Source organism: Diceros bicornis, chromosome 8 (genome assembly GCF_020826845.1).
Source record: "Diceros bicornis minor isolate mBicDic1 chromosome 8, mDicBic1.mat.cur, whole genome shotgun sequence".
NCBI lineage: Eukaryota > Metazoa > Chordata > Mammalia > Perissodactyla > Rhinocerotidae > Diceros > Diceros bicornis.
Window position 1 is genome coordinate 84,381,970 of NC_080747.1, and position 16,118 is coordinate 84,398,087.

The 16,118-nt window shown below is 35.4% G+C and overlaps 1 protein-coding gene across 3 annotated transcripts in view; it reads left to right on the plus strand.

The window, feature by feature from the left end:
• BANK1 (B cell scaffold protein with ankyrin repeats 1) overlaps positions 1–16,118 on the plus strand; it is a 316,316-nt gene that overhangs the window by 109,640 nt on the left and 190,558 nt on the right. For all 3 annotated transcript variants that reach the window (XM_058547580.1, XM_058547581.1, XM_058547582.1), the window contains exon 6: positions 5,393–5,498. In XM_058547580.1, the coding sequence (XP_058403563.1) occupies positions 5,393–5,498 (106 nt within the window). The remainder of the gene's footprint in view (positions 1–5,392; positions 5,499–16,118) is intronic.

Sequence of the window (16,118 nt, forward strand, 5' to 3'; positions counted from 1 at the left end):
TAGAGATATATGCACCCCTGTGTTCACTGCAGCATTATTCACAATAGCCAAGACTTAGAAGCAACCTAGGTGCCCATCAAGGGACGAATGGATAAAGAAGATTTGATATATATACACAATGGAATACTACTCAGCCATAAAAAGGGATGAAATCTTGTCATTTGTGACAACATTGGTGGACCTTGAGAGTATTATGCTAAGAAAAATAAGTCAGAGGGAGAAAGTCAAATACTGTATGATCTCACTCATAAATAGAAGATAAAAACAACAACAAGCAATCACATAGAGATAGAGATTGGATTGGTGGTTACCAAAGGGGATGTGGGGAGAGAGGAGGGTGAAAGGGGTGATTAGGCACATGTGTGTGGTGATGGATTTTAATTAGTCTTTGAGTGGTGAACATAATGTAGTCTACACAGAAATTGAAATACAACGATGTACTCCTAAAATTTATATAATGTTATAAACCAATGTTACCTCAATAAAAAGTAAATCTACCTCCAAAAAAATAATAATTAGTGTATTTAGACCATTTACACTTAATGTAACCATTGATACGTTAGGGCTTTATTGTGACATTTTATTTTTTGTTTTTAGTTTGCTCTCTGCTTTTCATTTCTCTGGGTTTTTTGCCCTTTGTTTTCTTTCCTTTCTTTCTTTAAGAAAACTTACACATTTTTCTAGATTTCTATTTTGATTTATCTCTGGTATTTTGAGTACATCTTTTTACACGTCGTTTTTAGTGGTTTAGTGGTTGCTCTGGATGTTGTTATATATATGTAATTTATGACACTCTACCTGTGTCCTCATTTTACCAGTTTGAGTGAGGTATAGAAATTTACCTCCTTTTCCCCCTCCCTCATTTATGATACAAATGTCTTAACTATTTCCTCTGCATACATTTAGAACCACGTTGGACACTTTTGTAATGTTTGCTTCAACCATCAAACATTGTTTAGAAAACTCAAGAGGAGAAGGAAAGCCTGTGGTGTTGACTGTATGTTTTACTTGCTGTGTTCTTTCTTCCCTCCTCCTGTCCCAAGTGTCCTTCCTTTATCATAGCCTTACTTTATAGAGAACTTCCTTTATCCATTATTTTAGGGTACATCTGCTGGCAGCAAATTCCCTAAGTTTTCCTTCATGTGGGAATGTCTTGATTTCCCCTTCATTCCTGAAGGATGTTTTTGCTGAGCGTAAGATTCTTGGCTAACAGTTCTTTTCTTTTAGCACGTGAGAAATATTGTGCCACTTCTTTCTGGCCTTCATGATTTCTACTGTGTTGCTAATTATTTTTAACCTATAGGTAAGATTTTATTTCTCACTCATTTCTTTCGAAATTTTTTTGTTTTTAATTTTCAGAATTATAATTATGATGTCTTTTATTTTATTTTATTTTTTTTTTAAGATTTTATTTATTTTATTTTTTCCCCCCAAAGCCCCAGTGGATAGCTGCATGTCGTAGCTGCACATCCCTCTAGTTGCTGTATGTGGGACTCGGCCCCAGGATGAACGGAGAAGTGGTGCCTCGATGCGCACCCGAGATCCGAACCCGGGCCACCAGCATCGCAGCGCGCGCACTTAACCACCAAGCCACAGGGCCGGCCCATATGATGTCTTTTAGCATGTAGTTCTTTGGGTTTATCTTGTTTGTGGTTTGCTCAGTGTAAGTTTGTCTCTTGCTAAATTGAGGAGGTTTTCAGCCATTATTTTTTTGCATACTTTTTCATTCCCGTGCTCTTTCACCTCTCCTTCTGGGACTCTGATCAGATGAATGTTACATTTTTTGTTATAGTGTCACAGGTCCCTAACACTTTGTTTATTTTTTTTCAGTCTATTTTTTCTCTGTTGTTAAGATGGAGTAATTTTCACTGTTATATCTTCGACGTCACTGATTGTTTCCTCTGTACTTTTCATTCTGCTGTTGAGCCCACCACTGAGGTTTTATTTTGATCATTGTATTTTTTAGTTCTAAAATTTCCATTTGATTCTTGTTCATACCTTCTCTTTCTTTGCCAAGACTTTCTATTTTCTTGCTGAGGCTCTCTATTTTTTTTAATTTATTTCAAGAATTATTGTAATTGCTTGTTGAAGCATTTTTATCATGACTTTTAAAATCTTTGTCAGATAATTCTAAAATCTTTGTCATCTTGGTGTTGGCATTTATTTATTATCTATTTTCATTCAGTTAGAGATCTTCCTGGTTCTTGGTATAACAATTGGTTCTCTATTGAAACTGGACACTTTAGTTGTATTTAGGAAGAGGAGAAGGAGAAAGTACAACTACTCCATCTTCCCAATAGTGGAAGTCCATATCTCAACGGGTCTTTTAAAACAGATATTTCATATGTTTTTTCTCTTTTAGAAAGAAATATTCATTTTAATAAAGTTGTTTGTGAGGAATAAATATAAATATATATAACATCTTCAGATTCAAACAGAGTTGTGATTTATAAATATGTATACAAATGATTTTTTAAAGTGTGTTCATTAATCCTACATGGCACTGAAAGAACTCTCCTGGGAAAAGTTATATATTTACTTCATATGTACAGAGTGTTGTTATTTTATAATTATTTCTCTATTTCATAGCTTTTTTATTTTCTGCTTTTTTTTCAATATTTGCAATAGATAGATATAGATCTATGTCTAAACATACATGTCTATGCATATATGTTTATATTATGTACATATATTTAATTTTTCCTATAACCAAATAATAATATCAATAAAATGTTATCATTTTATTCTACTCTTAATTTTACATCAATTTGCTCATTAGTAACTAAAATCTTAGGATGGTTGGGAATGTTGCTGAACAAATATTAAACTCAATTTTAATTTTTCTATTTGAACAACAATTGTATCAATCTCATTAAGTATTCTTTGGGTTGTACAATTTATTTCAAGGAGAGGAAAATTTATGACATTTTCAAATTCCAATGCCAGTGTTTAGAAAAGATGCTTTTTTGTGTCCTTGAAAGATGATTTTAAAAGAAGCATAGCTGCTCAAATCAGATTTTTCTAGTTAGGATATCTTCTGGGGAGAAATCCTTTTGGGATTATTTTTAGTAGCCATTTCTGTGATTTTTTACATCTTTGTTTTGTGTTCTATGCCATATATTTACATTCAAGCTTAATACTAGTAATATGATTATGAAATTAAAAATAGAAGTGATTCAACTAATTATGGTAGGCTAGAATATTAAAAAGCATCTGTATTCTTTCCTAATTAATTAAATCTTTGTCTACATGGTGAGGTTTTTTCCTCCTGATTCTAAAAACACTGCTACTTTGCTTTTAAGATTCAATGATGTAAGGTGTGGCGTTCTCATGTTGAAGCGCCAGGGTGTCTCTGTCTGAGAAACAGTGCTTCTCAGATTCCTAGTGGGAACTCTTGCTCTTTTGAGTTCTTATCTACGTCTCGGAATCTCAGAGCTGGAAGGAATCCCAGAGATTATCTTATGCCTAACTTATACGTGAGCATAGAAACTCTATCACGCACCAGTCTCCACCCACTCAATCTTATATACTTTTGGAAAGAAATAGTAGATTTATCTCCTTATGTAAAAATACCAATGACTAGTAATAGCCCATGCAGAACTCTCATGGCCGTTGACACAAATTTTGAAGAAAATTTATAAACTAATGTTATGATTTTCATGTTTTCCTAATTCCTTTCATCAGCTCATATAGCTAAAACATATTCGTTTTGAGCTTTAGTAAAAAGATAGTACAAATATATTGCCAATAGTGTTTTGCTCCACAACTCCTATCAAAGAATTCCTGAAAAGAGTAATTATTACTAATATAAAATTATCGCATCTTTATTTATAGAATAGGTTCCATTCAGTATCAATATTCAACCACATAAGCAATCATAATCATGCTGAAACTTAAATAAACTTAATTTAATCCACACAATAAACGTTTCCATGTTAAGCGTTATAGGTCTTAAACAACTCCTTGTTGCTTACAGGATGAATTAGAAACTTTTTATCAGAGATACAAGGCACTTTTTTAAGTGCCCACTTCCTTCTTTTCCCTCATGCTTCTGCGGTCTTAAGGAAATTTCTAAAGTCCTTAACCAGGCCCTGTTTTGTGATACCCCCATGACTATATACAATTTGTTCCTTTAGTCCAGAATGCTCCTTTTATGCATGGCAATCTCAGCTTAGGTCATCTCCTCCATAAAGCCTTTCCTGAGCATTTCTTGCTCTGTGGAACCGAGCCGCCTCCCTTTTGCCCGCACTGCCCCTGTCCCGTAGAGACTTTCTGTCGTACCTAGAACTCAGTTCACTGCCTGCGGGTAATGACAGGACTGTGAATTTCTTGAAGGCAGAGCTTGTTGTCGCACCTCCCCTCCCTTTTATTATTTTTAATATTTCAGAGCTAAGAGTTTCACCTGGTCCATAGCATTAAGTAGATCAGTGTTGGGTTTTACTCCGTACTGCATAGCTATAGGTTGAGAAAAGGACTTTCATCCCCTCTCCCCACTTCCAGGCAGAACTTCAGAAAGTCCAGAGAGGCCTGAACCACTTTTTCATTTGAGGCACCCAGATTACTGAAAAATTTAAGAAATTGCACAACAAAAATATATATATTTTCAATCCAGGCACTTAAATTCTGTGACTATATGTTGGGAATATGTCTAATTTTATTTGGAAATCATTTCAAAAGTCTTAATTAGGACCTTCTGTTCCACAGTTCTCTCTCCACCACATGGCTTTGTGATTGGCCTACCTCCTCAGCGACAATCGTCACGTCAACTTAGTCCCAGCCACAGCTTCACAAAACATGGTTTTAAAAGAATGCTGGTCTTTGTAGTAGGTTATGCCACCGTAGTAGAGCACTTGGCTTCTGCATGACTCCTCCCCAAATGCTCCGATTAGTGAAGTGGGGTAGACATGGAGCTATTCTATATATCTGCAGGGAAAAAATAGGCCAAGACGAATGTTCTCCCTCACTTTGACACAGAAATAAAATAATCTATTTAAGACTCTCTCATTTCTAACCCTTAAGTTGAATAATCAGACTCATCATTCTATTATTTCATTTATTAAAATGTAACGTGTATTTTAACAGAATTTATTATTGAAACAAATTTCAGTCTTATCACTGACCTGCTGTGTTGCTCTTTTAAAATTAGTGGGTATTTAAGTAAAGTTACTCATCTAAGAGCAAAGACTTTTATTTCTTGCATCTATTTTTCTATTATTTTAATAATTGGCTTTTCGACAAGCCCGTTTCGTATCAGTCTTTCAAAAAAGGCATCAGTATTATTAAAGATTACCCAGTATTTATTCCAGTTAATAATTTTTTATTATATCGCACTAAGATGAGTTTCTATGTAAATAATTGAACTAAGAAAAATTTTTTTTTCATTTGCAAACAGAATGACATTGGTGAACTTGATGATATTCTCACATCCATATTCAAACACGAAATACCACATTATGAGTTCCGATCTCTCCAAACTGAAATCTACCCTCCAGAAGAATGTGAGTATTTTCCAACTGCATCAATTATTCTTTATGTCATATTTCACTGTATGTAACTAGTATTTAATAAAAATTATAGCCAAGAATATAGCTAGCTGCATTGCTGATTAAATGTTTTAGACAATTCTCATCCCCTGGTGAGAACTAGCACAAATGTCTAGAGGTCCATTCAGTATTTTTTTTTATCACAGGCCCTAAAAATGTGAATAAGTTTTGAAATCAGCAAACCTACTTCCTGATTTCTATTCTAAAGAATTGCTCGGACAAGTACATTTATGATGGATGTTGTTCATCATAGCATAATTACCAAAAGTGGAAGTAATCTTCCAAATATAGGTAATTGATTAAATAAATTTTGTACATCCATTAATGCAATCTTCATAAATAAATTTTATTATAAATTGATTTGCTGGCTGGATCGATGCTTTGACATAAACTTAACTGAATAAAAGCAAGATACGCAGCAGTAGAGTGTGATCCTCTGTTTAAAAAAGTACTTATGTTTAATGGCATATATGTTTACATATGTAAATTGGTGGTTTGCACAGACATGCACCTGTTAACAGTTGTTATATTTGGGTTGTGCAATTTCAGGGATCATATTTCTTTTTCCTTTTTACTTAATCTGTGTTTTCTACAATGACTATGTATTATTTGTATCATAAAAAGAAAAATATATATAAATACCAAGAAAAGTATATGTAGAGGCTACTATAAGAAAAATCCTACTTATAAATGTTATCATGAGCTCAGTAGTGTTTTTTCAAAATTGTTTGTTCCTGCATAATTTGTTGACACACTATTTATAATTCACTTATTATGGCCAAACACAACGATAGAGATGTAATGGTGAGTAAGACAGGCACGGAGCTAAAGAATATGAGAGGTTTACTGTAGGAATACTGTAGGATAGGGAGCAGAGGCTTTTTCTGTAGTTTCTGTGTTATTTGAAGCAGTTTCATCATCAGGCTGACAGGCCTCAGGGCAGCAGTAAGAAGAGAACAGGAGTCTTAAGGCACAGCTGATTGTCACTCACCTAGATGTGTGAGAACCTTTATTGTGTATGGTGAGGTTATGTTATGGGGAAAGGCCAACGATAGGCTAGTTTTGAATAAGTAATCTTGTGAGATTAGTGAAAACTTATTTTTATTTCCCGTATACTTTTTAACAATATATAATTCACTTACAAAAGTTAGACATTAGGGCCGGCCCCGTGGCTTAGTGATTAAGTGCGTGCACTCTGCTACTGGTGGCCCGGTTCGGATCCTGGGCGCACACCCACGCACCGCTCCTCTGGCCATGCTGAGGCCGCGTCCCACATACAGCAACTAGAAGGGTGTGCAACTATGACATACAACTATCTACTGGGGCTTTAGGGGGAAAAAAGGAGGAGGATTGGAAATAGATGTTAGCTCAGGGCCCGTCTTCCTCACCAAAAAAAAAAAAAAAAAACCCCAAAAGTTAGACATTAGATTTGGATAGAAAAGGAGAATGACATGATTCCTTATTTAGGACACTTACCCTTTAATTGGGTAAACAAGATAGTGTATATGTTATAGTGGAAACAAACGACGTGCTCAACTTGGTGGCACTGAGGATATTGACAATAGAACTTCAGAGAAAAGCTATATTGTTTTTTAGGATGTGCCTCATGAAAGAGAGAAGAGTTTACCTAGATCTTCAATGAGGTGTCCCAGTGAGAAAAGAGAAGGAAACAGATTGTAGGTGAGAGAAAGTGCGTGCAAAGGTATGAGGATGGAATGATAACAGAGTTTTCACAAATTCCCTTAGCAACATATTTGTTTAGGTGTGTGGAATGAGAATGGTGTGTTTGGAGGGGATAGAGTGGTTTTGGTCTCTCAGTTTTATAGGTAAAAAATTCGGGTTCAGTTTCAAAGTGCTTCTCAGTGTCTTGTTTAGGTTGTAGAATAAGAATTTTAGAATTGAAAAGAATGGACTAGCTTTGGCCCCTTATTTTTATAGAAAAAGAATTCTGGATGGGTTAAATCAGAGCCCCTGATAATGTGGATCTGATTCAGTAGGTCTGGGGCACAGTGAAGCTTCTGCTTGTCTAACCAGCTCCCGGGTGAAGCTGCTAGTCCCCAGACCTGTCGCTGAGTATCAAGGGGTCAGAGCAGGGCTTCTCAAACTTGGTGCAGATTATCATTAGCTGCAGAGCTTTGACAACATCCCATGCCTAAGTCATACACCCCTGATTAATGAAGATTAGTCATACACCCCGATTAATCTGGGGGTGGGTCCCAGCAATCAGTGCTTTATAGTTTCCCAGGTGATTCTGACGGCAGCCAAGTTTATCAGCCCATAATTGCTGCAATGTATTACGGACCTGCAAAATAACTCATCTTCATACTGATCTTTCACAGAGAGAAAATATTCTTCTCTAATGCAAAAAAGAAAAATCTCTTTACAAAGATTAGAAAGTTAGTAGCATATGCAAGTTTTGAACCATTACTAGAATTTAATGATGATTCTGTGTTTGAAAAAGATTTTTGTAAAAACATTACATTTTAAAAAAGAAACTAAAAATGGAAAGTTCAATATAATCTAGGTAATTCATTCGGAAACCTTATTGGTAGGTGTTGCTAGATGAAGATGCAACTAAACCTACAACAGAAGCAAACAACCCTCATAACATTAGGCTCTAATTCCTAGTGGAAGTACAAAATAACACAATGGAAATTACATAATAAAAATATGCAAGATAGACATGAATATGACTGAACTCACGTTTTGCTTGCCTCCTTGACCCTATAATCTTGGATTAATGTCAGTTCCAAAATAGCTGGTCTTTAAGACTTTGCCCCTGCATTTTCATTATTTTCAAGTTGAATTGATGATAAGGTTTGAGATGCCATATATATAAAGTGGAATTAACTGAGGGAGAGAGTTTAGGAAAGAAATGGTAGGTTGTTGAGGAATTTCTGTGGAAACACCACTAGAAGTATTCTTTGAGGTAAGTTCAGCAGACAGTGATCAGCTGGAATTCCAGGTGTCTATCCCTGAGGACAGTTCTCCAGTTATTTGGTGAAATGTTTTATTTATTAAACATTTATTACTGATTACTCTGTATTTTAGCTGAAATAAACTGGAGGTTAGGACATTGTGAGGGGAGGTAGTCACAAGGAATTAACAAAGTGTACCTTGAGTATTGACTGCCCCAAGGATGAGCCGTAGGATCACTAACAGATACCTACAGGTCTTTAAAAGTGTGGAGCTCAATGCTGGATTAGTCAAAACTGTTTATCTTATTAATGCCTCATCCTCTTTTTTTTTCCAAGTTGTTTTTGGTAAAGTCTGGATTTATTCCCTGTCAATTCATTTATAATAAGTAAAATGCTATTCCATGCCGTTATGTCTTGGTCATTTTCACTCCTGTCTAGCTGATGAATTTCCTCATTTTGACGTTTTTTTCCCCTAGGCAAGCAAAGTTGCGGGTGGGGGGCAGTTTGCAAAGATAAGATAGAAAGTGTACAAGAAATCAAATGTGGTTTAAGGTTGTCTTACCTTGTAATGCTTCCTTATTGATTTAAAAATAACATTTTCCATTGATAAGAATTTTTCATAGAAAAAAATTCTCCCTGGGAGTAGAATAATAAAAGGTTTCCAAATAAACTTGATATATTAATGTAATGTAGGGCTTTTGAACACAACAGTCATAGAAATAATTCATGAACAACTTTCTAGTGTGTGAATCATCAGGGACTGTGAAATCAATATAGGGAATTTTAACAGGCAATTTTTTACTGATATATAAGATAGTAGAATAGAAAGTATCAGAGGGGATCCCTTAAAGTCAGAGTAAGTATCATTTTGCACAACTCCCGTTTTGTTGGTAGATGTTTATAGAAACACACCTGGTCTGGGCCACCGTGAAATCAGTTTGAACGCCACTGACGTGGTGTGGTGGTGAGGCAGAACAGCACACCTGGCCAAACGCAATTGCTTGATCCCCTCTGTAGCTCTGCCCTAGTCTGAGCTTCAAGCCATCCTCTGCAGAGTCTCATGAATTTTACTACAGCAGGTCTGTGACTTTCCCTAACTTCTCTTCAGAACTCTTCCAAAGGCTGGGCATTGCACAGAATCTCCTGTCATGGATAGGAAAAAATGAATAGATTAGCTTGTGTTTAAGAGGCTGCAGTCGCTGGCTCAATCACTGTAAGTGGCAGTTAGTTTAGCGCAAAGGAACCTAGGTTACTTTGGATCAGATTATTTACCTTCACACAGAAAGGAGAACTGGCTTAGTAAAGCCCATGTCAATTTCTAGAAAAGCATGTCAAAGCATATGTCCATTTACAAGTAGCAATATCTTCACCTGCAAGAAGATGCATATGATCACCAGTGATGTGTGAAAGCATTAATTCAGCATATTATCTCCTAATGTGTTTATGAAATGTGGAGCATGTAACTAGATATTCAGCACATATATAGTAGTCACTGTAGCTCTGAGATTTATCTTGGACTTGCCATATATTTAGGTTCACAGAAAATAGCTCATTTGCTGAGTAGGAGATAACTGTCATATTGAGTTGTCTCTTTTTATATCATCAAATAATTTAAACATGCAGAACAATATAGAGGACAACATAAGCAACACCCTCGTACCCATCACTTAGCTTTGCCAAATCTTAAACTTTTGTTACATTTGCTTCAGATCTTTTATTTTTGAGAAATAAGACATTACAGATCTAAAGAGGAGAATTGTCATGGATGTTAGCTCAGGGCTGATCTTCCTCACACACACAAAAAAATCCAATTAAAAACATTACAGATCTAGTTGAATTTCTCTGTTTTCCTCTGTGATTCCACACACTTGAAAAGGAACCATACTTTAATTAAATTTCTTGATGATCATTCTTGGGCAGTTCTTCATCCTTTTACTACATATGTTTGTATCCATAATTCATGTATACTGTTTTGTAATTTTGTAAATATCACACTTTTTTCCTTCAACTTACTATTTTAGCCCACTATTAATTTTTTATACTTATATATGTGTAGATCTAGGTCATTCATTTGAAATATTCTATAGCGTTGTGTTGTTTGATGAACAACATTCATCGTGAACATTCTTGCATATGAATTCCTATGTATATGTGTGCTAATTTTTCAGGAGATATAATTACTTATAGAATTTATGAGTTAAACAGGTATGTACTTATTCTACAGTGCTAGATATTTTCAAATTTCTTTGGAAAATATTTTTACCAATTTATAATTTCACCAGCGGTATTGTGCCATTGCTCCACATCTTTTCTATGTTAAGAATTGTGAGGCAATTTATTTTTGCCAATCTGACAGGTGTGAAGTGGTATCTTTCTCTTTAATTAATATGTTCATTACAAATATAGTTAAGCATCTTTTCTTCTGTTATTTACAATTTCATTTATCTTTGGTGAATTTCCATTTAATAGTCTTCATTTATTTCTGTTGGGTATTTTTTTGTTATTGAGTTTTGGGAGCTTTTTCTTTATATGTATATTCTAGATCATAACCATTTGCCAGTTTTATACATTGTAAATATCTGCTTAATAGGTGGCTTGTCTTTTAATTTTTATGGTATTCTATGTAGACATATAATTAAATTCGTAGTGAAACTTGATATCTATTAAAGCTGATCCCCACCTCATTCTTTAAATTATTTTTGTTTTTCTTCTTCTTTTATTAGTCCTATGATATTCAGGATCAGTTTGTCAAATTCCATGAAAAACTCTAATAAAATTGAAATAAAATTATAGATTAATTTGGTTAAAACTGCCATTTGTATTATACTTAACTCTTTCTGACCATAGCATGAAACTTTATTTATTTGGGTCTTTTTATGTCTTTCAAAGAATGTTATATGTTTATAAAATTCTTGAAAACTTTTGTTAGATTTATTTCTAGTTATTTTATGGTTTGTTAACACCAAAAATATTATTTTAAAATTATATTTATAAATTATTTTTGATTGCTCCTTTCCTTCATACCTATGGGACTGAGCTGTGTGTCTTATAATGTATCATAGTTTTACATGGAAAGAGGAGTTTTCACAAGTGAAGAATTACTAATCTTGCTCCCTGAAGAGAAAATTAGGAACAGATAGAATCAACATCAAGGATATTTTACAAAAAATAGATTTTAATGTTTCCCAAAATATGAATTTTGCAAAGTGTGTAGTTGTATGGACTTTTTTTGTTTTCATTTCAAACCATCTGAAAAGAAAATCTGAAGCAATGAAGAAATCAATGTAAAAGAAAGAAAATGGTCAAGATTATTCCTCATTCTGGGATGAGAAGTAATAGATGGTAGGAAAAAAAGGTACTCATGTGAACTCAGTTCACCTTTGTGACAAACACATCATCGTTAAGTAAATACACTAAAGTAGGCACAGATTTACTTGTAACACATTATCAAATCTTGTAACGATAGTGTTAAGTTGGAGATTTGACATGTAAATTGAATGTAAAATTATGGATTTTCCACTTCATTTTTTTTATCACACAACCTACATGTACAGTTTTTCATTTCTCCTACCAAGGATATTTTTAGCATATTCTCAAGTTAATTTCATGAACTGATGGTTCAATTTGTATCAAATAACAATAAAATAAAACAACTACTTTGAATCCTTCAAAATGGTTTTTCACTTGAATAACCCAAAAAAGAGCTATTTCTTCAGTATTATACCACTGTTATTCACTTTTACAGTGTTTCTTCAAAGACTCTTTATTTCTCTAGGTGTGAAGTTTGAAAAGTTATGCTTTTAAACGTCATAACTGTGGTTGGAGAATGTAAAAAGTCGGCAAAACAAGGAAGGATAGAAGGGAGGAAGGAAGGGAGGGAGGGAGGAAGGAAGGGTTGAGGGAAGGAGGGAGAGAGAGAGGGAGGAAGGAAGGAAAGAAGGAAGTAACTAAGGTTGATACCAGGGCCAGAATTTGACCTTTCCCATGCTTGAATTATTCCCCAGACAAGGAAGCACCTGTGGCCCTGAGTCCGCAGGGTGCATGGAAAAACAAAACAATATGTCTTGCAGAATCAAAGAAACCTCCCCGGCCTGAGGATGCGCTGTAACACTGTGGGCATAGGCAATGTGCTGTCCTGAGTCCAACTAGCATTTATGAATGGTCAGCCCTTCTCCACATTTCAACAATATTCATAATTCCTTCTCATTCTGCTGATTTCCATTTCCACGACGACACACATTTTGTAATAATTGAGGACTCTGTAATTATAGATAAAAAGGTGAGCCTGCAAATGTCGTATTTTCTCCCAATTAAGTGAACTTTGATCTAAAAAATTCTATTAAGCAGTCATATTTGTTCATTCATGTTACAAGTGTAAACAAAGTGCCAGACACTCTTCTAGGTACTCCAGACACAGGTGGCCCTAATAGAAAAGTCTGTCTCCATGGAGCTTTTATTTTAGTGAGGGCAACAGAATAAACAATTCAACAACAACAACAAAATAAACAGTATTATTTCAAATAGTGATACTGGTTATGAGAAAGATAAAACAAGGTGAGAGGACAGAGAGTTGGGAGGTGATGAGAAGCCATGCAAAGATTTTAAACATGGTTTGGTGTCATCTAATTTACATTAAAAAAATATTATCTTGCTGCTTTGCGGAGAACAGATTATAGGTGTGGAAGCGTGGAAGCAGGGACACCAGATGGGAGGCCATTCTGGTAGTCTCGGGGGAGGCATGATGGTGGCTCTCACCTGCTGGTAGCAGTGGAGGTGGTGACACTTGCTCTTACTTGGTAGATATTTGAAAGTAAAGATGTGGGGCTTGCTGACAGATTGGTCAGAAGCCCAGGAAGGAGGTCATACATAGTAGTCACAGCCATGGTCTAGATGAGGTCATTCTATAGCAAGCGTAGTTCAGAGCAAAGGTCTGCGTCCTGAGCAATGCAATATTTAGAGGCCTGGAAGAGACATTGCTATACAAGCAGAAGGAGAAGGAACATGCACTGAAGTAGGAGTGTAGTGTGTTGAGAGCCAAGTGAAGAAAATGTTTCCGAGAGAAGGAGGTAATCAACCATGTGATATTCCATTGCAGTGAGTAGCAGTGGAAAAATGCCCCCAAATAATTTGTGATTTACAAAACCATTCATTAATGCCAAAAATGTCCCCCAGTGGATCCAGATATTCTCCAAATCTTTGCACCAAGAATATCATGGAGATCTTTCGGTTTCTCCTGAAAGTATATATTAATAGATAGTGTCTATAAAGTAAATACTGGAAAGATAAAGAATTGTAGTTCTGATTAACTATGCCAAGACCCCCAAAATTCTGCAAAATATCTAAAAGTAATTGGAAATGCAGTCTGATTCAAAGAATGCAAGATGTTAACAAGTGAAAAAGAGTGCTATCCAGAAGAAACAGAGACGAGAATTGTGTCAAGTTTCAATTAACTGCCCCTTGGGCGCATTTTCCATTGTAGTAACCTAAATTTCATTTGGTATATTACCCTTTCCCCATTTTAAGCATCTCTGAAGTTGAAGACTGAATGAGATATACAGATATTGGGATAAAGTGTGAATAGGAGCCTACAGGACAAATTATGAACAGGGCAGTGCAAAATACAAGGGACAGGATAGCAGATGAGTAAAACAAAAATGGAACAGTTTGGGTTGAGAACCCAAAGTATACAGCAACAGCCGGGTTAACAGCAGGTAATAATGAGCAAGTGAGGCTTGAGAGCTGAAGCAGTTGGCTGCATTGTCTCCAGCTACTTTCATACCATTCCTGCCCAGCTGAGAACCAGTTTCTGACTTGGGTCATCCCAGAAGCCAGAAAGGTAAGCTGGAAAGGTGCGAGTTGCATACTTTCAGAAGAAATTCTTGATGGTAATGGAAATCTGGGAAATAAGCATGACTCCCACCCATGCTATCTGACTGATTATAAGGAATTATATCCTCCGTGATCATTATCTACAGAATCCAAGTGGAGACTACTTCTGTAAGAATATCAAGTATGATGTCTGGTTGAAATACTGTTTCTAACAATGCTTTATTTCTTGAAGTGCTGTAAGATTGTGTATTTCTCTAAGAAATAAATTAAGATAAATATCTTGTAGCATGCAACTTTCTCCTCTATTCTAGCCTTTTCCATCGACTAGACATAAGAAGATGTTTTTTAAATATGTAAACCATAACAGAAAAGAGAAACTTGTAGAGAAACGGAATAGACTGGAGAGAAAGTTTACTCAAGACATACTTTGTATGCTTTGCAGTTTTATTTAATTCTTTATGAGGTTAACCTCAATTTTCTTAGCTATCCACTCTTGCTTAATTATTCGAACCAAGCCCCATCCTTTCTTGCATTTATTACTTTTGCTCTCAAACTTTAGTGAACAGCAGAGTCACTTGGAAGGTTTGTTAAAATTCAGATTGCTGGGTATCACTCAGAACTTCTGACACAGCAGATCTGGGATGGGCCCAAGAATTTTCCATTTCTCACTAATTTCTAGATGATGCTGATGCTACTGGCCTGAGATTCACCAATGAGAACCACTGGGTGAACACAGCAGTAACAGGTGGTGCCGTTGATATAGTACATAAATAAAATTGATGTGAATAAAATTAAAGTCAAGATAGTGGATTTTTTTTTATTCCATCACTTCATGTCCCAGGATTAAAATCATGGGTGCAGAATAAAGTAGTCTTAGAGTGATTGTTTATCCCAAAAATGTATTTTTTGTGTATCATTATTAAAAACAAAACAAAAAACTTCATGAATTCTTAGAAGTTGAACACACTCTGCTTTGTACTAGGTACTCTCCTAGATACTGAGAGATGGTAGAAGAATGAGAGAGAAGTAAAACACAACCCACACATTCAGAGGCCACCCAAGACAAAGGGAGAGAAAACAAAATCACAAAAATAAGTGCCACCGATATAATGTGGCTTCCACTGATAAGAGCTAACATATTTTACATACTCTATGTCAAGATCTATTCTAAGCACTTTCTGTACTTTAACTCATTTAATTCCTTACAACAATCCCGAGGTATGTACTGTTTTAATCTCCACTTTACAGCTGAGGCATTGAGAGTTGATATCACTTGCCCAGATCATGGCAGAGCCAGGATGTGGATCCAAGCAGCCCAGCCAAGGTGACCACAGTATCAGCCACTCGACCACTGCAGCCCTGTACACTGCAATGAGCAGTAGCTCCCAGGTGCTGTGGGAACCCGGAGAAAGAGGGGCAGTCAGAAGAAGCTTCCCAGGGAGATGATCTTAAATTTAGAGGAAAGGCTATGAATTATTTCTGCTAAATTATTTAAAATTACTACTTTAATGAATAATTTATAGAGGGAAGTTTGAAATTATCTCAGATGCTCTTTATGTTATTTTTTGCAATCCTAGAAACATAGTGATTTTTGTTTCATAGTGCATAATTTCCTTCAAATCACCCATTTTGCCTCTATGGGCAAATACTATCCTTTAGGAAGGAGCTCTGTCTGTTTTGTTCGTAGATTCATTCCCAGTGCCTAGAAGAATTTCTAGCACTCAATAAATATTTATTACATTAATTAACTTGTTAATGACAACAAAGTTAACCATAAACTAAAAGCAATAAGACCCTGGTCAGAAATAGGTATAGACAAGTAATATTG